Below are 23,592 nucleotides of genomic sequence, written 5' to 3'. Positions count from 1 at the left end.
TACTATCAAGCCAGCATCAGTCTGCGAAGTACGCAAACCGATAGTGCACTGTACTGGTGTTGTTTTGTCACACCTGCACAGATATTAAAATGGTGATGAAGGATGTTCTTATGCATGTGATACCATTATTTTTCATTTCCATTTTCCTCGTGTTTATTTTGAACCACTATGGACCCAGCACTTCTGCCGATTTGCAGAGCCTCTTGCACATGTGTTGTCTTGAGTGTCCCAAATGTTCTCCCTCTTATGTAGACTAGCTAATTTGGGGCATGATTGTCCAGTTAGTGTCTGAATCTGAGGTTCAGACTTGGGTGTTAACCTCACCTGACCCTTTTTTTTAGCCATCGTTGCCTAGATTGCAGCCATGCATGAGCTGCAGAGTGTGGCAAAGGACACACTTTCTGATAGCTGGCAGATGACTCAATTAGGTGTGCATGGTAAACAGAGCTCAGTGCTCCATGGGGTACACCACATGGACTCACCTCCTGCCATGTCACACTGTGTTGACACCATTCACGATTCTGATGCACTGGCATCACAGTCTCTGCTTGTGCTGAGCACAGTGAGCTCAGCTGTGTCAGCGTTGTAAGTCCTGGTTGCAGCTGTTTACAGGTCCATTCTTGTTTTTTCCTCTGCTTGTTGGGTGAACCACTGGTCTTGTCTCGATTGCCACATGTTGCATGTTCACCAATCTTGCCTTCACATGGAAGTCATGTATGGAGTATGCCATCATATAGGCCATTTTGTAACTAATTGTGACAGTTGGTGAGCCACAAGTGAGTTACTGGAGTCCCTAGAGTTTTTGCTGGGCTCTGGAGCTGTCCGTGATGCCCTGTGTGGGTCGCACTGGTATATTTTGCTGACATTGGTTGTGGATGGGCAGCCAGTCGAATTTCATGTCAGACACAGGAGCAACAGTCAGCCTCATTGATTGACAACCTACAGGCTCTTGGGTGGCATGGAGCTGCAACATGCGCTACATCAGGTTGTGTCTTACAGTAAACAGTTCATTGTTTTGCAAGTGCAATTCACAATCTTATGTGAAATGGCAACTTATATTTTTGGAAGTCACTTTACTGCTGGTGCAAAATATTTCTAGGCATCATTTTTTTCTGTTTCTGTTTTCAGCTTTCAGATAATTGACAGGGTGTCAATCCATTTGTTGTCATGGTCTGGATTCCTGACTGTGGTTAGGACTCTGCCCCATTTCCTTTTCCATGTGTGGCAAGGTACAGGCCAATCTGCAGTATTGGCAGGTTAAGGTGTTATTTCTCCCATTTCATTGAGTTAGTGGGCCACCCCTTTGGTGGTCATTAAGAGGCCCAATAGTGCTGTGTGTATATGCAGCAATTTTATACAGATTGTCTATGGGTGATGGACCCTACATGACAGAAACATTTTTAGAGTTCTTCAGTCGGTTTCCAGTGCCTCCCGCAGAGAGGCCTCCATTAAAAACTGAAAAAACACAGTTTTCTCTCTTCAGAAGCGAATAATTTGGGACATGTAATTAGCACAGATGGCCTTGTCCTGATGGGCAACCACATCAAAGCCATCGTCAATCTGCCCAAAAATCTGAAGGAGTTCCAGTCTTTTCTGGGTAAGATTTCGTATAACGCTTAGTACATTCCCTAGGCAATGCACATATGTCATTCTCTTAACCGAATTCTCCAAAAGGGCGTTCCGTTTGGCTGGTCTGCCGACTGTCATGGGATTTTCAGTCTCTCAAGCAGTGTCTCTGTACTGCTTCCTATCTGGCTTCTTTAACGCCAGGTAAATCATTAAACCTGCCATGTGACGAGTCCCAGTATGACACTGGTGCAGTCCTGTACCATCAGAGTTTCATCACTAAAGATGGGTTCCTCAATAAACCCCTCCTCTTCTATAAGCTGTTGCAACGGTGCCAAAATTTCAAAGCATTTGACTTCAACAGGGCTTGAAACAATTTCATTCCGTAAGGTCTTCCAAAAGATCGGTTATGGTTCGTTCAGCTCTGCTTGCTCTGTTCGTCGACTTCTGTAGGATACGGTGAAACTCGCCCGTATGCTGTCGACTGTTTCTTCACTCACTACAAGCCGACCCATTGATTTACCATTGCAGAGGCATTCTGAAGCTTTAGACTACCCACACCATTGCGGAATGGAGTTGGCAGTTGGTGCATCTTAGTTGAATTTCGTTCTGAAGTATCACTGCACTGTTACGGCAGACTGATGTGAATGCATTTCAAGCGCATTATATGCTTTCTCTGTGCTTGTCAGTATCTTGCACAACTGCAGACTGCTGCATCTCGTAGCAGAAATCTGAAGTACGACTGCAACAATACCAAACGTTTTGAGTTTTGCTATGTGAGTGTTGCGTTTTGTGACAGTATGCCAATGTAACAACAGTGAATTTATGAAATCACTTCAGTCATTTATAACAACCTTACACTTCAGTATCAGTTCGGTAAGGTTGCGCCTAATTCTTCATGGTGCTGTCAGTGTACATTAGATTGCTTTAATACAGCCGTCTCGTTACAGAGGTACCAAAAATATTACTTACACTTAATTTAACAGCTTTCTTGTATGATAGAAGTTTTCATATTTGCTTGCCCTATTTGAAGTTACGTTCAATAAGTGTTGCAACATTTTATTCTGAAAGCAGGTTGGCCTTTTTCGGGATTCCAATACACCATATTTTTCCTCACTCTTTTAGCTACAATACCCTATATTTCAACATAATCTGCGTTCAATGAGATGGCCTAACGGCACCTTGCTTGGTACCACTCTACCAAAGTGTCGGTCGGAGCGAACGTCTTGCTGCATCATTAACCTTCCCATTATCCATGTACTGTTTTCTAAGGAGTGGATCCTTCATTGGGACATACAGATGGAAATCTGATGGTGCGAGATGCAGGCTGTAGGGCGAATGAGCAAGAGCAGTCCAATGAAGTTTAGTGAGCTTCTATCAGACTCGCAGACTTGTGTGGTGAATGCGTTGTCATGGAGAAGGAGAATTTCGTTCTCATTTTTCAGGCGACGAATATATTACAGGAGTCACAGATATGTGCTTCCGGCCAGCACGCGAGGGATCTAACACATTTGCGTGACCTTACTGCAATCATGACAGACGCCTCACACAACGACTCACCGCGCTTTTGCTCACTGCCAAGTCTCTGTAGGCATTCTGCAAGCGTCTACGAATATCTGTAAAACTCTGGTTTTCCTCCAAAAGAAACTCAATGAGAGCTCCCTAGTCGGAACGAATCTCCTTAAAGACGTGGTTTTGAGGCTACGTATAGCGCATCCACCTATTGGAACTTCATGAAACAACAGGGGCTGAAGCGGAAATGTTCCAAGATGTCCCACAACGAATTCCGCATTTTTCTTCAACTGAAACTGTAGGAGAAAAAAATGTGTTGCATTACTTATTGAACGCCTTCGTATCCCTAGCATTGAGAGTCAACACCACCTCTCATTTGTAGTGATACAATAAGTTTTGTGTGTGGTAGCTTCGAAGGACTAATCACGCAAAGCCTGACATGAAAGCTCCGTCCTCCCTAATTTCCGAAAGTTTCTTTGAAAAACTATATGAAGCATTTGAAATATTGCACTCCACGCAGAAGTTCGAAATACCTCGATACAGGTAGTTTTGTTTCAACTAGACGAAGTTTTAATTAATAACTTACGAAATACTTTGACCTGGAAAAACCCATATCCAGATTTGTTCACCTTATGATTGAAACGCAATCTTTCGATATATAGGGTGAGTCATATAAGACATGACAATAGTTCACGATCTGAAAACAAGGCTTTGAGCAAATGATAGTATGTAGAGCGGCACATAACTTTGTTTCCTAGTCAATCTTCAAAATCTAGTAACACTCGAGATATTGAAGCAAGGGTTGTTGTTTTTGTTTCTCTTTTTTTTTTTTAATAGGACATTCTACATTTATAGAGGCATTCGAAGGCTTTTTCAAAAGACGAGTACAGACACGTAAATGTTGGCTATGAGACTTTTCGCAGAGGTATTGAGAAATGTTAAAACTGAGAAACAAGGCAACTGCCATGTAAACATCTCGAAGTGGGGCTCTCATGCCAGATTCTGCTGTTATATGCTGCAAGGGCTACGCTATTACGATAAAACATATTTCCTCTGAGCCCTACCTGACACGACGTATAACAGGGTCATCTACGGTTGTAAATGGAACTATATGCATCAGAAGCAACATGGCGAAACTAGCTCAATGTGTGCGTATTGGCCTACCGCTGCTTACAAAAAAAGCTTCTGTGGAAACAAGTGAACAGTGGAAGAGCTTGAAGAGGAATACAACGACCCAAGTACCAATGCCAACCTTAACAAGCCTTCTATGACTGTTCTTGTCGTTTAAACAGCTTTCCAATGCCGTTAAAATTGTGCAATAGTCAATTTAAAATATAAAAGCAAGAAATAATTTTAAAAATGCGATTGAGTGCCTTGGTTAGTAAAAGCGTTAAGAGGATGAACCAGCCAACAAAATTACGGCCCCTCAGCGTACTATTCGCAATCCTGAACCGTTTATGAAATAAGGGGGGTTTTCATCTTCTGCGACACACTGTATTTAGGTGATTCAGGTACCTCTGCCGAAGTTGTTTTATGCAACCCGAAATGTTAGTTCTGGCCTTCAACCTCGTGCGATATTTTCATAGTCTTTCGCTTGCGTGCGTAAACTGTTATTCTTACAGAAAAACTGAACAAGACGCTTTTGAAGAAAATTTAATGTAGTTAAACTTTGTACAGGAACGTATTTTCCCTGGAGGGCACAGTTTTCGACTTATCCAAGAAGACCTCCAAACGCACCTTCACCTCCACACTCATTCCTCATCAGTCAGGAAATCTAATTGTTCGTTCCACCCCCTCCTACAACTGTACAACATTTTCCGACTACCCGAATTATTCCCGATATTCGACATTGCTTGGTCTCTATTAATTAGACTATTATGGGACCAGTTTAGTCGGCTATTTCGTTAACATTGTTGACTCAAACATGCCCTTGAGACTAATGAAAGATAACCGACTTTTGTAAACGTTACGTTAAAACTAATTACGTTGACAATTCGATCCAAACTTAAGCCCTACAAGCACAATGGTTCAAATGGCTCTGAGCACTATGGGATTTAACTGCTGAGGTCATCAGTCCCCTAGAACTTAGAACTACTTAAACCTAACTAACCTAAGGACATCACACATAGGGATTATACAAGGCCCATTAACAAATATAATAAATGAATCCTTCACATCAGGGACATTCCCAGAGCAGCTAAAACAGGCAAGAGTTGTACCTTTGCTTAAGAAAGGTAATGCAGAAGACATAGAAAATTACCGGCCCATTTCCCTGCTATCAGCATTCTCAAAAATAATAGAAGCAATTATGAAAGACAGATTAATGAATTATCTGAATAAATACAATCTTTTAAGCAAATCACAGTTTGGTTTTCGAAGTGGCAAAAATACGGAGTCAGCCATAGTAGAATTCACAAAAGTTGTACTTAATGCTCTTGATAAAGATGAGTGTGTCACAGGCATATTTTTGGATCTTTCTAAGGCTTTTGATACAGTCGACCACAAGATTCTATTAAATAAATTAGAAGCATTAGGAATAAGAGGGGAAGCTAATGACTGGTTTCGCTCATACCTAACAGATAGGGTACAAAGAGTAGAGATAACACATACTTCAAATAGATCTAAACATTTAGTAAAATACTTATCAGAACCAAAACATATTAATATAGGGGTTCCACAAGGTAGCATATTAGGACCAATACTATTCCTGATATACATCAATGACTTTCCCAGTAGTGTTACTCATGGTGAGAAAATTCTCTTCGCTGATGACAGCAATATTATAGTCACTGAGAGAACAAGAGAACTCCTCACCGAGAAAGCAAATGAAACTCTCAAGGAAGTTTACGATTGGTCAATAAGCAACAAATTGACATTAAACATAAAGAAAACTAATGCCATGAACTTCAGTTTGAAGAGGAAAAATGACAATGTTAAATTAAATGTAGATGGCACCTCTATAGACTGTGTAACAAATGCAAAATTTCTAGGAATGAATATTGACTCTCAGCTGAAGTGGTGCGAACACACAAAGGTACTTGCAAACAGAATGTCATCAGCATGTTATGCCCTTAGAATCATCTGTGTGTAACATGCAGTGTCTTTTAGTTACATATTATTCATATGTACACTCAATTCTTAGCTATGGCATTCTTTTTTGGGGAACAAATCCACAAAATATGAACACAATTTTCAAACTCCAGAAAAGAGCCATAAGAATAATAACCAGAAATAGTAGTCGAGCTCATTGTAAAGATCTATTCAAAACACTGGGAATTTTAACTGCTCCATGTGAACACATTTACCAGTCAGTTGTACACATCAAAAGTAACATTGGCAATTACTGCACAAACAGCTCTGTCCATGACCATGCAACAAGAGATAGACTCAACTTACATTTACCAAGAAAAAATAAACATAAAACTCAAAACAGCATTTTCTACCAAGGAATAAAACTGTACAATAAATTACCAAAAGAGATTAAAGAAATTTCAAAAATACACTTATTTAAGAAGGCAGCTAAAAAGTACCTGTTATGCAATACATTTTATACATTGAAGGATTACTTAGATAAAGCAGAGTAGGGGTTTGATAAAAAAATGTTATACAAACAAATAATAATAATAATGATGATTATAAAACATCCAATATTCCACATAACACCATCACTTTATTATTTTTCTTCTTTTTTCCTTTCTAGAGACACTCTCCCCTCAAGCTATGCATAGCACAATACTAACACCTCTTCCTCTTTCTGAGCTCAACATCTCACTCATTATGAAGGGATGCTGACTCAGTTTTTCAGGATAGCAAATGGGAACTTGCAGTACAGAAAATGGCCCAAGGATCACCTGTGTGTGTGTGTGTGTGTGTGTGTGTGTGTGTGTGTGTGTGTGTGTGTGTGTGTGTATGTAGTGAGTGAAGTGTTATGAAACAATGTGTGTATAGTGTGTGCAGTGACTGATAGTGAAATATGAGTGAATAGTGTGGCATTACATTATTTAATGAGTTATTTGTAAATAAATTATTGTATACCAGGAGTAAAATCTAATGATTGTCTCTAACTAGAAGTCTGTAAATATATGTGTATACGAATTAGCTTATTGTAAATTGATCTAAGCTTGTAAATACTTTGACATGTCCTATATCCTTGTAAAAAGAGATCTACGGATGAATAAAACTACTACTACTACTACTACTACAGCCATGCCCAAGGCAGGATTCGAACCTGCGACCGTAGCGGTCGCGCGGTTCCAGACTGTAGCGCCTAGAACCGCTCGGCCACTTCTGCCGGCCCTATAAGCACAGTGGTTTCGTAATGAGAAGCTCTGACAAATATAACGATCTTATTGTCTATCTTATGCTATTAAAATTCATAAAACTGTTAGGCAAAATTTACACAAATGTCAATTTTACAATTTGACAGTGCTCGACTAAGCCGGTGGTGTAATAAGGCCAGTAAATGAAGACCAAAGCCGGCGGGAGTGGCCGAGCGGTTCTAGGCACTTCAATCTGGAACCGCGCGACCGCTACGGTCGCAGGCTCGAATCCTGCCTCAGGCGTGGATGTGTGTGATGTCCTTAGGTTAGTTAGGTTTAAGTAGTTCTAAGTTCTAGGGGACTGATGACCTTTGAAGTTAAGTCTCGTAGTGATCAGAGCCATTTTGAACCATTTTAAGCATTTATTTAAGACCAAAAAAGGTCTAATGTGGGAAATAATTCACCCAGTCCCAAATTTTTGTAAAGTGCTGGGAGTGGGTGTCATGAACAACATTACTTCTTGTGTTCGACTGGAAGGAAGCCAAGATATATACTCATATGAAGTATACACATGTTATATTCATGTAATGCTTTCTAACGATGCACACAACATTTGTTACTCATATATAAATTAGTGGACTGTATGACAACACTTTCGTTTAAGGCTACGCTTTGAAAATGGATGTGGTAGTCCTAAACCAGTCGACACAAAGAGATAACTGTGAGGGATAACGGAAGAAAATAAAAATATTTGAAACTAGAGTTGCTGGTTCTACCCTCCATTATTTTCGAGCTTCATAACTGTATTAGAAATTTGCCAGGAGGGGGCTGAAAGTGGGCGTGGGGTTGCAACTGTAGGTCACTTTTGTACATTTTTCATGAATAACCTGAAAATCGCTGCCTCTAGCGACAACGTTCGCACTACAAAATCAAACTACATTAAATATCCTACAAAAGGGTCCTTTTATTTTTTTCTGTAGGAAAAATAGTTTTCACATAGCGAGCAAGAGAATAGGAAAATCATGCTAGATAAAAACATCGGTAGGGCAGCTGAATCACCTACAAAAACAAAAATCACTACGAAAAATGCCAAAATGAAAATTAGATAGAAAGTGGTTCATGCAGGGTGTCCCAGGAAGAATGGTCAGTATTCGGAAATGATAGGAATCTTGATACGAAGCAAAAAGTTCAGTAAATATGGGCTCTACAATGCATACCTTAAGAACTATGAGCACGCCTTTAGTAAAAGAGATGTGTTTCACAGCAGCGGAGACGAAATGCTGTATCTCTTAGGGTATGCAGCCCGTCCGGTTGGCGGTGCGGTTGAACGCACGGCTTTCCGGGCGGGAAGGAGCGCCTGGTTCCCGGCACGAATCCGCCCGGCAGATTTGTGTCGAGGTCCGGTGAATCGGCCAGTCTGTGGATGTTTTTTTGGCGGTTTTCCATCTGCCTCGGCGAATCCGGGCTGGTTCCCCTTATTCCGCCTCAGTTACACTATGTCGGCGATTGCTGCGCAAACAAATTTTCCACGTACACGTACACCACCATTACTCTACCACGCAAACATAGGGGTTACACTAGTTTGGTGTGAGACGTTCCGTGGGGGGGGGGGGGGGGGTCCACCGGGGACCGATCCGCACAATAACCCTGGGTTCGGTGTGGGGCGGCGGAGGGGCGAAGTTGACTACGGTAGTCGTCGTGGGGTTGTGGACCACTGCAGCTGCGGCGGGTTCGGAGCTCCTCCGTCGTTTCTAGGTCCCCGGTTAACATACAATAGGGTGTGCAGTTTAGAGCCCACGTTTACAAGACTTTTTTTTGCTTGGAATGGCGTCCTCCAGGGACACCCTGTATAAACCATGAACCACATTCTGTTTAATTTTGAGTTGACATTTTTTTTAATGGTTTTCACTTCTGTTGGTTTTTGGCTCTTCCGTCTCCATGTCAACCCTATCTGATCAATATATTACAAAGATTTCCAAGCGAACAGAACTGGCCATCAGTGTGGGACACCAAATTCTATGTAGAACAAAACATAGGTAGCTGTCTCACCTCGTGGTCGTGCAGGACGCGTGCCTCGTGCTTAAGGAACAGCAGCGCCGCAGCAGGCACCACCAGGAACTGTGGGTCGAGCTCCTCCAGAAGAGACGGTTTTGCGTAGGGGGCCACCAGCCAGGTGAAAAAGCGCCAGCGGCGCTGAGCGTTGTCGCTGGTCCACAGCTGCAGCAGCCCTGGGTGCTCCATGCCGGCGGGTAGCCGCTTCTCCACCTCCACCTCCTCTTTCCTCACCTTGATGTCAATGAGATATGAAACATCACGAGTCGACCGAAGCGTCCGATTCCACCCGTCGGCTTTGACCCGTGACGTAAGGCTGTTGTGGTGTGTGACGTCACGACGGCGCGGAATTTAGTTTGTGAGAGTGGCGTGTTTGTAGGTGTCGTTCCGATGCTATCGGTGGTGCTCTCTGGTGGTGTGTTAGGTGATGTTTTTGGTTTAGTTTGCGAGTGTGGCGTCGTGTGTGAATTTTGGTAAATTGATTTTTTTAGGTCTTTGGTAGGTATGGATATGACTGACAGGGCCAACAGTTTTTGCTTGTCGGCTATGATGGGGAACAGTGCGTTGTCTTTAATAACATTTCTTCAACTATTCGGATTTTTGGATGAAGTCGTGAAGTGTTCAGTATGTCGTGAAGAAATGAAGCTTACTTAAAGTTCCGGCTTCTCGGACCAGGGACGGCTGTATGTGGAGATCTCGTAAGGATAACAGGTCAAGGGAAGTGTTCGATCCCAAAGTGTGGCTGTGAATGTTGGTATTGATATCGGGAGATGTTTTTGAGCTATATAGGTCAAGGGAAGTGTTAGGTCCTAATTTATGGGATCGGGAGCTGCTGTCGAATTATATAGGTCAAGGGGAGTGTTCGATCCCAGTTTATGAGATCGGGAGCTGCTGTTGAGCTATATAGGTCAAGGGAAGTGTTAGATTCCACATGATATTGTCTTTAGTGGTATTTGGGGTGTTTTGTGATGTTGGTTTTTTCGTCGTTTTGCGTGGTTTTGTATAGGGGTGGATGTCTAAATTTGTTTATATTTAGTTTGTCCCCACCCAAAAACCCCCTATTTCCCGCGCTTGTTCCGTTAGTACTAGGATTTTTGTGGAACGTTTGTGTGTTTGTTTTTTGATGTATTTTCGTCCTCATAATGTGTACGTAACGACTTCATATGCTCCATATTGTAATCGTGGTGTATGGTCGTTTCCGCCATATTTGTAGCGTCATAGGTCAAAGCAGGCGGGCGGGATCGCGCGCTTCCGTATTTCCAACATCACAAAAATACTCTGACTCACACAAGCAAACTAATGAAATGAAAATATGTGGTTACAAGAGTCTTCTGAAGTGTCAGAACATCTATGATGTACACATGCATTCTGAAGCTGCAAATGAAAATCTGTGCTAAGACAGCGATTCGAACCCTGTTCTGCTGCTCACTAAGCAGTTGCACTAACCACTACTCTACCCCAGCACTGTGACTGGACAACTGCACAGACTTCCCAAGCACGCCTACCTCCTCCTCAGTCCAAATTTCCCTTCACTCCCTTTTCAATCCAGATTCCCCTTCACTCCTCAGCCCACTGGCCGCTAGTGTAGTCCGTGCGGCTGTGCAAAGTCACAATCTCAGGGTTAGCTCGTCTGCCTAGTAAGCAGAAGAGGCTCGGGTTCGAGTCCTGGTTTTGGTACATATTTTGATTTTTTGCTTCAGTCTTCGTATATACAGTAGAACTAAGGTTAAAATTTGACCTCTCTCGTCAAGTTGAGCCCTTATGGACAGATTAAACGTCCCCACAGCTTTAATTCTGCCAGTACCTCGTCTCCTACCTTCCAAACTTAACAGAAGTTCTTCAGCGAACCTTGCAGAACTAGCACTCCTGGTAGAAAGGATATTGCCGAGACATGGCTTAGCCATAGCCTGGGGGATGTTTTCAGAATCCTATTCTAAGAATCCCTTGAGTGCGAGGTCGCAAGTTCAATCTTTAGTAACGCTCATTTGAAAGTGTTGTGTTAACAATTATGACAGGAAAAATATTAGCTCCTAATGACTCACCATGTGCATCAGCAGGGCGAAAAAATGAACGTCTGGGATGTGCAGACATCAACCTTCTTCGGGGTGTATGTATTACAAAATCGACATCACCTACACTGAAGACATGTTCAAAACAACCATTAGCTTATACCATGAACAGACGATAAAAAATGGCGCCCCACAGTGATCACAAAGGTTCGGACCATCATTATCGAAGGGGAAGACCTTGAGAGTTAAAAACAGTGCAGGACTCGTAAGGAACGCATATAGAATCATATTGGTGTAACGGGGCGACGAGAACTGATGGTATGAAATGGCATGCAACCGAATTGCAAAACAGTCTGTCATGGAGCTTTTCGTGAAAGTGGCTATCCTTTAAGAGTAACTGCAGATGGTGTGATTGTGTGTTTTATAGCCACGGAAAAAACAACCACTCACAGACTGAATTTGTCTAGCGGTTCCAGGTGGTATCAATTGCGATGTCACACGCTTTTCGGGAAGATTAGTTTGCTCCAAGGGGGTATAATTTTTATACGCAGACCAGGGATCAAGAATAGCAAGTTATTTTGACGAGCTATTGGCCAAAAGCAGTGCTCACACCACCCACGCAAGGAAGAATCGCACAGGGCAGGGCACCTCTCCCCGACTTCTCACAGCACAATGAATATCTTTCCACCCAATTTACATCGAAATTAAAAATCAGCATAACTGCACACGAAAGCGTTAAGGCATTGTTGGTAGTCGAACTTGATACGCCGGCTGCTGTGACTGAGCTGTTCTAGGCGCTTCAGTCCGGAACCGCGCTGCTGCTACGGTCGCATGTTCGAATCCTGGCTCAGGCATTGATGTGTGTGATGTCCTTAGGTTAGTTGGGTTTAAGTAGTTCTAAATTCTAGGGGATTGATGACCTCAGATGTGAAGTCCCATAGCGCTCAGAGCCATTTTCTTTTTTTTTTTTTTTTTCGCAATCACCCACCACTTCCCCTGAAATCACTGTAATCTATGTCGCTAATTTGATGTACGTAACTTAGTAGGTCACTATCATGTAATCCTGAAAATTCTTTGGTTCCTTTCTGACGAAATGTCAACTTCGGCAACTGTTGTAGAAATAATTCAATCTTTGCTTTGTTTATGGTTGCCATTGCACTGCTGTGTATCAACACCACTAGCACTTTAGCACTGTTGAATTACTCGTTGACTAATGAGTTCAACTAGACTCTGTAGCCTCATGATGTTGTCATGAATGGATAGCTCCAGTCATGCCCAATGCTGCCATTACCAGTCAATATTGTGATTGCGTGGTACACAATATGTGGGGTGTCGAATGGTGTAAACATCAATGGCCTTTTGAGACCTCGCACTCAAGGAATTCCTTGTAAACGTGCGCACACAAATGAAATAGGTCACCCGTGTCTTGTTGCCAGCATGAGTCAACCTGAAGTTACGCAAAGAATGTCCATGTGTTATATAACGGGGAAATGGGGGCAGATGCATGGCAGCAGTAGCAAAGAGGCACCGGCTGGCCAGCAAGAATGAAGACAAGATTCCATGCCCGCTACGCGCAGCGAGGTGTGTGTAGGGAGGCAACTCTGCATTCTTTATCCGATGTCTTGAAAGAAGATATTGGATAAGAAAAATTTATTATTTCCCATCTCATAGCCTCACACGTCAACATCATGGTGAACTGATTAATATATTGTCACTGATCATACAGTGGTCAAAATAAATGTCGCATATGGTTTATAGGCAGCACTGTACACAATAAGAAACAAAATGGTTTTGTGCTACCAGTTACAACACAAGATAACGAAAATAAAGAAGATAAACATATTTTCGCTTGTTAAACACAAAAAAATACGTAAGCAAATCCTTAAAAAGATTCCATTGCAACACTACAGTTTCTTCTAACAGTCGTCTTCCATAATGCATGTCAACCGTTGTGGTTGTAGGCGCTTTTCAGTCTGGAACCGCGCGACCGCTACGGTCGGAGGTTCAAATCCTGCCTCGGACATGGATGTGTGTGATATCCTTAGGTTAGTTAGGTTGATGACCTCTGATGTTAAGTCCCATAGTGCTCAGAGCATTATTTGAACCCTAATGCATTCTTTATGATCCAATTGGCCCTCTTCGTAACTGCATACACTTTTGAATGCGGTTAGACAAACTTCTTACCAAATTTTCCAGATAAGCCTATAGGACATCATTTCCTCACAGCGGTGTCTATGTGGTCTCTGGTGGAACAGAACGATTGCCAACCGCTCGTTTTAGCATGGTCCATGCATTTTCAATTCAGCTGAGATTTGGAGAATATGGGGGTCACAAAGACTTCGTCGAAGGGGCGTGCATTGTCGTCCATCATGAATGTTCAGTATGTTCACCAAACGGAGCCACAATGCATGCAAAGACGTGGTCCTGATACACCAGTCATCTTCCCATGTATTGGCACAAGGGATGTCCAGCACGATTCCACTCCAAAACGTGACTGAACCACCTTAACAAGGGTGCCGGTCTACGGTATAGTTGGTGCGTAAATTTAATGTGCTAATAGTAAACTGCAGGAGCGCGTATAGAAAGGTCCCAGAACTGCTGTCATTAATAAACGGTCACAATGCCCACATAGTACTAGGGACAGAAATTTGGCTGAAACCAAATGTCAACAGTACTGAAATTCTAAACTAAAACTGGAATGTATACTGCAGAGAAAGGCTGGACAGTGAAGGGGGAGGGCGTGTTTATAGCGATAAGAAGTGCAATACTATCGAAGGAAATTGACGGAGATCCGAAATGTGAAATAAGTGTAGGTGGAGGTCACGGTTAAAGCAGGCTGAGACATGGTAATTGGATGTCTCTATTGGCCCCCTGGCCCAGCAACTGTTGTGGCTGAGTACCTGAAGGATAATTTGGAAGATATTTCGAGTTGATTTCCCCGCCATGTTATAGTTCTGGGTGCAGATTTTAATTTGTCGGATATAGACTGGGAGACTCAAACGTTCATAACGGGTGGCAGGGACAAAGAATCCAGTGAAATTTTTTTAAGTGCTTTATCTGAAAACTACCTTGAGCAGTTAAACAGAGAACCGACTCGTAGCGATAACATATTAGACCTTCTGGTGACAAACAGACCCGAACTATTTGAAACAGTTAACGCAGAACAGGGAATCAGCGATCATAAAGCGGTTACTGCAGCGATAATTTCAGCCGTAAATAGAAATATTAAAAAAGGTAGGAAGATTTTTCTGTTTAGCAAAAGTGACAAAAAACGGATTTCAGAGTACCTGACGGCTCAACACAAAAATTTTGTCTCAAGTACAGATGGTGCTGATGATCAGTGGACAAAGTTCAAAACCATCGTACAATATGCGTTAGATGAGTATGTGCCAAGCAAGATCGTAATAGATGGAAAAGAGCCATAGTGGTACAACAACCCAGTTAGAAAACTGCTGTGGAAGCAAAGGGAACTTTACAGCAAACATAAACATAGCCAAAGCCTTGCAGACAAACAAAAATTACGCGAAGCGAAATGTAGTGTGAGGAGGCCTATGCGAGAGGTGTTAAATGAATTCGAAAGTAAATTTCTATGTACTGACTTGGTAGAAAATCGTAAGAAATTTTGGTTTTATGTCAAAGCGGTAGCTGGATCAAAACAAAATGTCTAGACACTCTGTGAGCATATGGTGCTGAAACGGAGGATGACAAACTAAAGGCCGAAATATTAAATGTCTTTTTCCAAAGCTGTTTCACAGAGGAAGACTGCACTGTAGTTCTTCTCTAGACTGTTGCGCAGATGACAAAATGGAGGATATAGAAATAGACGACAGAGGAATAGAGAAAAAAATAAAATAGCTCAAAAGAGGAAAGGCCGTAGGACCTGATGGGATACCAGTTCGATTTTACACAGAGTACGCAAAGGAACTTGCCCCCCTTCTTGCAGCGGTGTACCGTAGATCTCTAGAAGAGAGTAGCGTTCCAAAGGATTGGAAAAGGGCACAGGTCATCCTCGTTTTCAAGAAGTGACGTCGAACGGATGTGCAGAACTATAGACCTATATCTCTAACGTCGATCAGTTGTAGAATTTGGAACACGTATTATGTTCGAGTATAATGACTTTTCTGGAGACTAGAAATCTACTCTGTAGGAATCAGCATGGGTTTCGAAAAAGACGGTCGTGTGAAACCCAGTTTGCGCTATTCATCCACGAGACTCAGAGGGCCATAGACACGGGTTCCCAGGTAGATGCCGTGTTTCTTGACTTCCGCAAGGCGTTCGATAGAGTCGTTTAATGAACAAAGTAAGAGCATATGGACTATCAGACCAATTGTGTGATTGGACTCAAGAGATCCTGGATAACAGAACACAGCATGTCATTCTCAATGGAGAGAAGTCTTCCGAAGTAAGAGTGATTTGAGGTGTGCCGCAGGGGAGCGTCATAGGACCGTTGCTATTCACAATATACATAAATGACCTTGTGGATGACATCGGAAGTTCACTGAGGCTTTTTGCAGATAATGCTGTGGTGTATCGAGAGGTTGTAACAATGAAAAATTGTACTGAAATGCAGGAGGATCTGCAGCGAATTCACGCATGGTGCAGGGAATGGCAATTGAATCTTATTTGTGGACAAGTGTAATGTACTGCGAATACACAGAAAAAAAGATCGCTTATCATTTAGCTACAATATAGCAGGTCAGAAACTGGAAGCAGTTAATTCCATAAATTATCTGGGAGTACGCATTAGGAGTGATTTAAAATGGAATGATAATATAAAGTTGATCGTCGGTAAAGCAGATGCCAGTCTGAGATTCATTGGAAGAATCCTAAGGAAATGCAATCCGAAAACAAAGGAACTACGCTTGTTAGTCCACTGCTTGAATACTACTCACCAGTATGGGATCCATACCAGATAGGGTTGATAGAAGAGAGAGAGAATATCCAACGGAGAGCAGCGCGCTTCGTTACAGAATCATTTAGTAATCGCGAAAGTGTTACGGAGATGATAGATAAACTCCAATGGAAGACTCTGCAGGAGAGACGCTCAGTAGCTAGGTACGGGCTTTTGTTGAAGTTCCGAGAACGTACCTTCACCGAGGAGTCAAGGAGTATACTGCTCCCTGCTACGTATATGTCGCGAAGAGACCATGAGGATAAAATCAGAGAGATTAGAGCCCACACAGAGGCATACCGACAATCCTTCTTTCCACGAACAATACGAGACTGCAATAGAAGGGACAACCGATAGAAGTACTCAAGGTACCCTCTGCCGCACAACGTCAGGTGACTTGCGGAGTCATACAACCAAATTAATATATGCTGACGAAGTAAAGAGAACACAAAAAGCAGACTAGTACAGGTGAAGAGGGCATTCCTGGCAGAAAGCAGTCTACAACTATCAAACTTTGGCCTTGATTTGATGATGAAAATTCTCAGAATGTACGTCTGGTACACAACATTTTTGTGTAACTAAAACATGGGTTGTGGGGAAATCCGAAGAGGATCGTGGGGTCTGAGATATGGTGCTCCAGAAGAATGTTGAAAATTAGGTGATGTGGTGAGGTAAGAAATGAGGAGATTGTCCGCAGAACAGGCGCGAAAAGAAGCATGTGGGAAACATTAACGATAAGAAGGGACAGGGTGATAGGACATGTTTATCAGGAATAACTTGGTGCGCTGGTGGGCAGCTAAAGGGAGAAACAGCTGCAGGCGAAAACACAGAATGGAATCTATCCAATAAATAATAGAGGATGTTGGGTGTAAGTGCTGCTTTAAGATGAAGTTTTCACAGGCACAGGAGAGAAAGTCGTGGGAAGAATCACACAAGTTAGAATTTAAAAAAAGAGAGAGAAAGAAGGAGCTGGTCAGCAGATGCGGTTAACTAGCGAGTTGCTCACCGCGCTCGACTAATTTGGTGCCTACCGCGAACTGTTAATCTGAGAACATGAGTAGAACCGATACCTGGAGGTTTATTGCACACTGTCTCAACAGAAGTAACCAGACACCCATATGTAGCGAAGGACTGACCATTAGTCGTCATTTGAGGAGGAGCCAGCATTATAAAAAGGAGGTGAGGAGTACTGTACTGTCAGTAACTTCAAAATGGTCGGTCAGAAGAGGTCAATGACTTCGAATGTGTACTAGTCTCTGGATGTCACCCGAGAAACGAATCGATCATTTCAGTTCTCCTAAAGCTGCCCAAGACGAACTGTTATTGACGTGGCTGTGTAGTGGAAACGCTAGGGAACAATCAAAATTAAACCGAGACGAGGCAGGCATGGACTATCAAGCATTGCAGAGAGTGGTTGTGAAAGATCACATGAAACTGGCGGAAGAAATCACACGTGAGTTCCAAAGTGCTACCAGAAATCAAGCCAGCGGAATGACTGCGTAGGGAACTAAAGGGAAAGGCTTACAACGGTCGAGCAGCCCCTAATTTCTTTGGGTAATGTTAATTTACACTTAAGGTGGTGTGAAGACCGTCACAACTGAACAGTGGAAGATTGGAAACGATTCGGGATTATGAATCACGATATACCCTGCGGCAAAGGTTTGGGTTTGGCCAAAGTCTGCTCTTTCTTTTTTTTAAGCTGTCATCATGTGTAGACCAACAGCTAAGTGAAGAGGTGGTTGTCATGTATCCACGACATAAAGACTCTTAACTTCCTCTCAGATTAAAACTGTGTGCCGGACCGAGACTCGGGACATTTGCCTTTCGCTGGCAAGTGCTCTACAAACTGAGCTACCCAAGCACGACTCAAGACCCGTCCTCACAGCTTAAATTCCGCCAGTACCTCGTCTCCTACCTTCCGAACTTCACAGAAGCTCTTCTGCGAACCTTGCAGAACTAGGACTCCTGGAAGAAACTATATGCGGAGACATGGCTTAGCCAAAGCCTGGGGGATGTTTCCAGAATGAGATTTTCACTCTGCAGCGGAGTGTGCGCTGATATGAAACTTCTTGGCAGATTAAAAAGACTCGTACGTTGCTATTTGGAGCCATCAACTTAGGAAATAAGAGACAATGCAGAGAGCAGGCAAAAGCGATAGCGTTTAGGTTACCGGAGATAAATAGTAACACTAGAGCCGTGCAAATTACAGATGCTCTGGGCAGTTGTCGCAGGGGAGACATTTCACTTTGGAGAATTGACTGGTAACTCCATCCACCGCCGACACGCTGTCATAAGGCGTCAGAGTTGAAAATGGCCACGAAAAGGCGCGTCTTAGCAGAGGCAGCATGCTTGATACTTGCTCCTGAGAGCTGCAACGTTAGTGGGTTTACACAGGTTCGGCTGCTACTACAGCAGCCCCCACTCACAGAATGGCGGACGTCGGGAGCAAGTGGGCGTTAAACACTGTTGTCGCTGGCCATAATAGGAGTGGCAGTGACGCGAACTTTTCACCTGAACGCTGTTGATACCAAACTTGGAGTTTGTTAATGTAAAATCCCGAAGCATCCCTACCTAACCAGCAGGAGTATGGGGGGAATCCAATGTGTTGACCAGAGATGGCCTGGGGGTGCAAAACGACTTGCCGGACTGGCCGAAGCTTGTTAAGTGCCGGTGGATTGGTGGCTGTACTATACGAAGGGAGAAATGATACGCCGCTACTATTCCTTAAAAATCTATGTTTTTGTATCCAGGGGGAGGGTTCTCAGTCGATCGCTGGAGCGCCGGCCCCGTGCCGCTAATGGCCAGCCTAGGTAAGCTCCAACCTTTCAGCACTTTGAGTGCTCCTATGAAGTTTGTACTTAACATGCTGGTAGCGATCGCTGTTTCCCCGTGGCTTCAGACACGGACTTCTGCTGTGCAACAAGCTACCACCTTTGCTTTTTTCTAATGTTTAAAATTGACCTTCAGTGTAGTAGTTAGTCTGATCGCAAATACACTACTGTCCATTAAAATTGCTACACCACGAAGATGACGTGCTACAGACTCCATGTCTTCCAAGCCAAAATGTTTGTAGGATAATATGTACTTTCGTTTCGAAAACTGTCTGTGTCTACGTCCCGTACACAGTGATAATGAAGTTACAGGGGTGCACGGAAGCATTCACTGGCCATTAAACTTGCTACACCACGAAGATGACGTGCTACAGACGCGAAATTTAACCGACAGGAAGAAGATGCTGTGATATGCAAATGGTTAGCTTTTCAGACCGTTCACACAAGGTTGGCGCCGGTATCGACACCTAAAACGTGTTGACTTGAGGAAATTTTCCAACCGATTTCTCATACACTAACAGCTGTTGACCGGCGTTGCCTGGTGAAACGTTGTTGTGATACCTCTTGTAAGGAGGAGAAATGGGTACCATCACATTTCCGACTTTGATAAAGGTCGGATTGTAGCCTGTCCCGATTTCGGTATCTCGTTTCGCGACATTGCTGGTCGCGTTAATCGAGATCCAATGACTGTTAGCAGAATATGGAATCGGTGGGCTCAGGAGGGTAATACGGAACGCCGTGCTGGATCCCAACGGCCTCGTATCACTAGCAGTCGAGATGACAGGCATCTTATCCGCATGGCTGTAATGGATCGTACAGCTACGTCTCGATCCCTGACTCAACAGATGGCGACGTTTGCAAGACAACAACGATCTGCACGAACAGTTCGACGACGTTCGAAGTAGCATGGACTATCAGCTCGGAGACCATGGCTGCGGTTACCCTTGACGCTGCATCACAGACAGGAGAGCCTGCGATGGTGTACTCAACGACGAACCTGGGTGCACAAATGACAAAACGTCGTCTTTTTTTCCGGGTGAATCCAGGTTCTAATTACAGTATCATGATGGTCGCATCCGTGTTTGGCGTCATCGCGGTGAAAGCACAATGGAAGCGTGAATTCGTCATCTCCATACTGGCGTATCACCCTGAGTGATGGTATGGGGTGCCATCGGTTACGCGTCTCGGTCATCTCTTGTTCGCATTGACGGCACTTTATAAACAGTGGACGATACATTTCAGATGTGTTACGACCCGTGGCCCTACCCTTCACTCGATCCCTGTGAAACCCTACATGTCAGCAGGATAATGCAAGACCGCATGTTGCATGTCCTGTACGGGCCTTTCTGGATACAGAAAATGTTCGACTGCTGCCCTGGCCAGCACATTCTCCAGATCTCTCACCAATTGAAAACGATTGGTCAATGGTGGCCGAGCAACTAGCTCGTCACAATACGCCAGTCACTACTCCTGATGAACTGTGGTATCGTGTTGAAGCTGCACGGGCAGCTGTATCTGCACACGCCATCCAACATCTGTTCGGCTCAATGCCCAGGCGTATCAAGGCCGTTATTACGGCCAAAGGTGGTGGTTCTGGGTAGTGATTTCTCAGGGTCAATGCACCCAAATTGCGTGAAAATGTAATCACATGTCAGTTCTAGTATAATATATTTGTCCAATGAATACCCGTTTATCATCTGCATTTCTTCTTGGTGTAGCAATTTTAATGGCCAAGAGTGTAAATAGTGTTAGTCAGACCTCTGGATTCCATGAGTCTCGCGCTGCAAGAACTCTGTCGAATCTCAAAATCTACATCTCTCTTAGACGCCCTGTGAGAATGTCTCGCGTTGATCCAAGTCATCAACTTGCCTTCACTGGGAATTTGTCTCTGCATTTGCTCCTCCTCGCTCGGAAATTATAGACTGACTTTAAACCCCCTTATTTTCCCTGTAACCTGTGTCAGTACAAGACAGATGATTTTATGATATGGGGGTGTTTTTCGTAGTTTTGATGAGGTTCCATTTTTCGCTTAAGAAAATGCAAAATAAGGAAAGTTTTTTAACACATTTCGCAGAATTTTGCAGTGCTTCCCGTAGAGGTACAGTTCGGAGGCGATGATTCCATAAGCATGATAATGCAATCTGTCATAAAGCAGGTTCTGTGAGGTCATAGTTTGTGGACAGTAATATTCGTGAATTGCACTGGTCAGCCCAGAGACCCTATCGAAAGCAAGTGGAAAACGTTTGGGATGAGCTAGAACGTCGACTTCGCTCCAGACTCCAGACCACAGCGTCCAGCATCAGTATATGCTCCAGTTTCGGCTGTTGAGGAAGAACTGACTACCATGCCTCCATAGACATTGAGACACCTCACTGCAAGGGCTCTCAGCAGCGTTCAAACCTTCGAGAAGACGAAAGTGTATGGATGCTTTTGATCAGATAGTGTATTTAAAATACGTCAAAGTGGAGATCAGATATGCGGTGACCAAAAACAAGCGACATTTACCTTGCGACACGGTCGTGCACAGCAGTTGGAGGACTGTCTGTTCTCCAAAGTAATTTAAAACAATGTCACAAAAGTACGCAATTGACGAGAGGCCTAGGAAAAGAAAATCATGTCCATGAATGATCCTGAAAATAATTTCTATGTACATGTTCCAAAAAGTTCTGACATGAACAGATCATATATACTGTAGTTTTGAACGGGGAGTGTCTGTACTAACGATGTAGTGATATTCTGCAGAATGCTTACAGACAGACCTGAAGCCACAAAATAGTCACGTCACATTTGGAATAAAGTGGTCGGAGCCTCCACCGTCACCAAATGGTTAAAATGCCCCGAGCTTTCGATCACGCACTCTTTGACTATTTACAAGTGGAATGAGTGCTGATTAAATGATAAGCCCTGATACATTCTGACCACCGGAAGTGACGTCTCTGGTACTGGCAGGTTCGCCATATACGGGCGCATGTTGATTTCGCATTCTGTGCTGTCCCTTAAAACTCGCGATAGCTGGATCCCATGCCACGTTGAGTTGTAGAGTGTTGTAAACGACGTCGCACTCGTGGCTACTAGAGTATACTGCGGGGTCCAGCAATGTGTCAGCAGTTATTCCTCTTGACGACAGCCAAGGGGCACTTGGTCGAAAGCTCGTTGGTATTTTAAGCGCTTGACACAGCTGGAAGCCTGAGAACATTTTATTCAACGTTACAGTTTTAACTCCCTGCATCCTTACGTTCATACTCTATTACAATTACTGTAGACTGTTCGTTCAATGCCGAACGCACGTAAAGGAGGGAAGAATGAAACTGATTACACCAAGATTACAGTTATCGCAGTGTTTGTATTTCACAATGTCTTTGTAATTCGAAGCAAACTTGTACGTCTGAAGGAACAGACACTGCTGAAGATCTACAGCCGTATTAAATACATGAAATGTATTCGCAATTTGCGAATACCGTTATACATCAGCCGTACCATTTACTAGAAACACGCAAAATATTGCTCTGGAGCAGGACTCGAACAGGACTTCCAGCTTATCGCGAGCAGTCGCCTTCACCACTTCGACTATCCTAGCACTCTTCCAGGACTGATCTAAACTTAAAACTTTATGCTAGCACAATTCGTGGTTCCCGCACAGGGAGACAGATATTATACTCCATTAAACATCGGGCATGCAGCCACTCAAATAAAATTTATTCCATTGATATTTCGGCCGCATGCTCGAAATTGAATGGACTATTCATTACGCCGCGAAAAGTGATAACCGGTTTCAGCCATACAATGATCATCTTCAGATTCTAAAGGCGGCATACACTGAACACAGTTTCATGCTTTGTGAAACTAGCTATATGACGGACTCATAAGAATGTGATTGCGTTTATAAATAAACAAAAAAAATTTACAGCAAAGGATGTGGAAGAGCAGTTGAACAGAATGGACAGTGTCTTGAAAGGAGGATGTAAGATTAATATCAACAAGAGCGGATAATGGACTGTAGTTGAATTAAATCAGGTGATGCGGAGGGAATTAGATTAATAAGATTACGAAATGAGCCACTCAAAGTGTAGATGAGTTTTGCTGTTTGGGCAGGAAAATAACTGATGATGGTCGAAGTAGAGAGGATATAAAGTGTAGACAGGCAGTGGCAATAAAAGCGTTTCTGAAGAAGAGAAAGTATTTGTATGGCGCGTAGCCATGTATGGAAGTGAAACATGGACAACAAATAGTTTACACAAGAAGAGAATAGAAGCTATCGAAATGTGGTGCTACAGAAGATCGCTGAAGATTAGATGGGTAGATCACGTAACTAATGAGGAAGAACTGAATAGAAATGGGGAGAAGAGGAATTCGTAGCACAACTTCACTAGAAGAAGGAATCGGTTGGTAGGACACGTTCTGAGGCATCAAGGGAACATAAATTTAATAGTGTAGGGAAGTGCGGAGGGTAAAAATTGTGGAATGAGACCAAG

The 23,592-nt window shown here is 43.3% G+C and overlaps 1 protein-coding gene across 1 annotated transcript in view; it reads right to left on the bottom strand.

Annotated features, from left to right (window-relative positions):
* The window catches only part of LOC126278973 (uncharacterized), a 66,525-nt gene that overhangs the window by 2,493 nt on the left and 40,440 nt on the right, over positions 1-23,592 (bottom strand). The window contains exon 3 of the mRNA XM_049979268.1: positions 9,387-9,623. Coding sequence (XP_049835225.1) covers positions 9,387-9,623 — 237 coding nt within the window. The remainder of the gene's footprint in view (positions 1-9,386; positions 9,624-23,592) is intronic.

This window comes from Schistocerca gregaria, chromosome 6 (assembly GCF_023897955.1).
Source record: "Schistocerca gregaria isolate iqSchGreg1 chromosome 6, iqSchGreg1.2, whole genome shotgun sequence".
Classification (NCBI taxonomy): Eukaryota; Metazoa; Arthropoda; class Insecta; order Orthoptera; family Acrididae; genus Schistocerca; species Schistocerca gregaria.
This window is presented reverse-complemented; position numbering and strand designations above follow the sequence as displayed.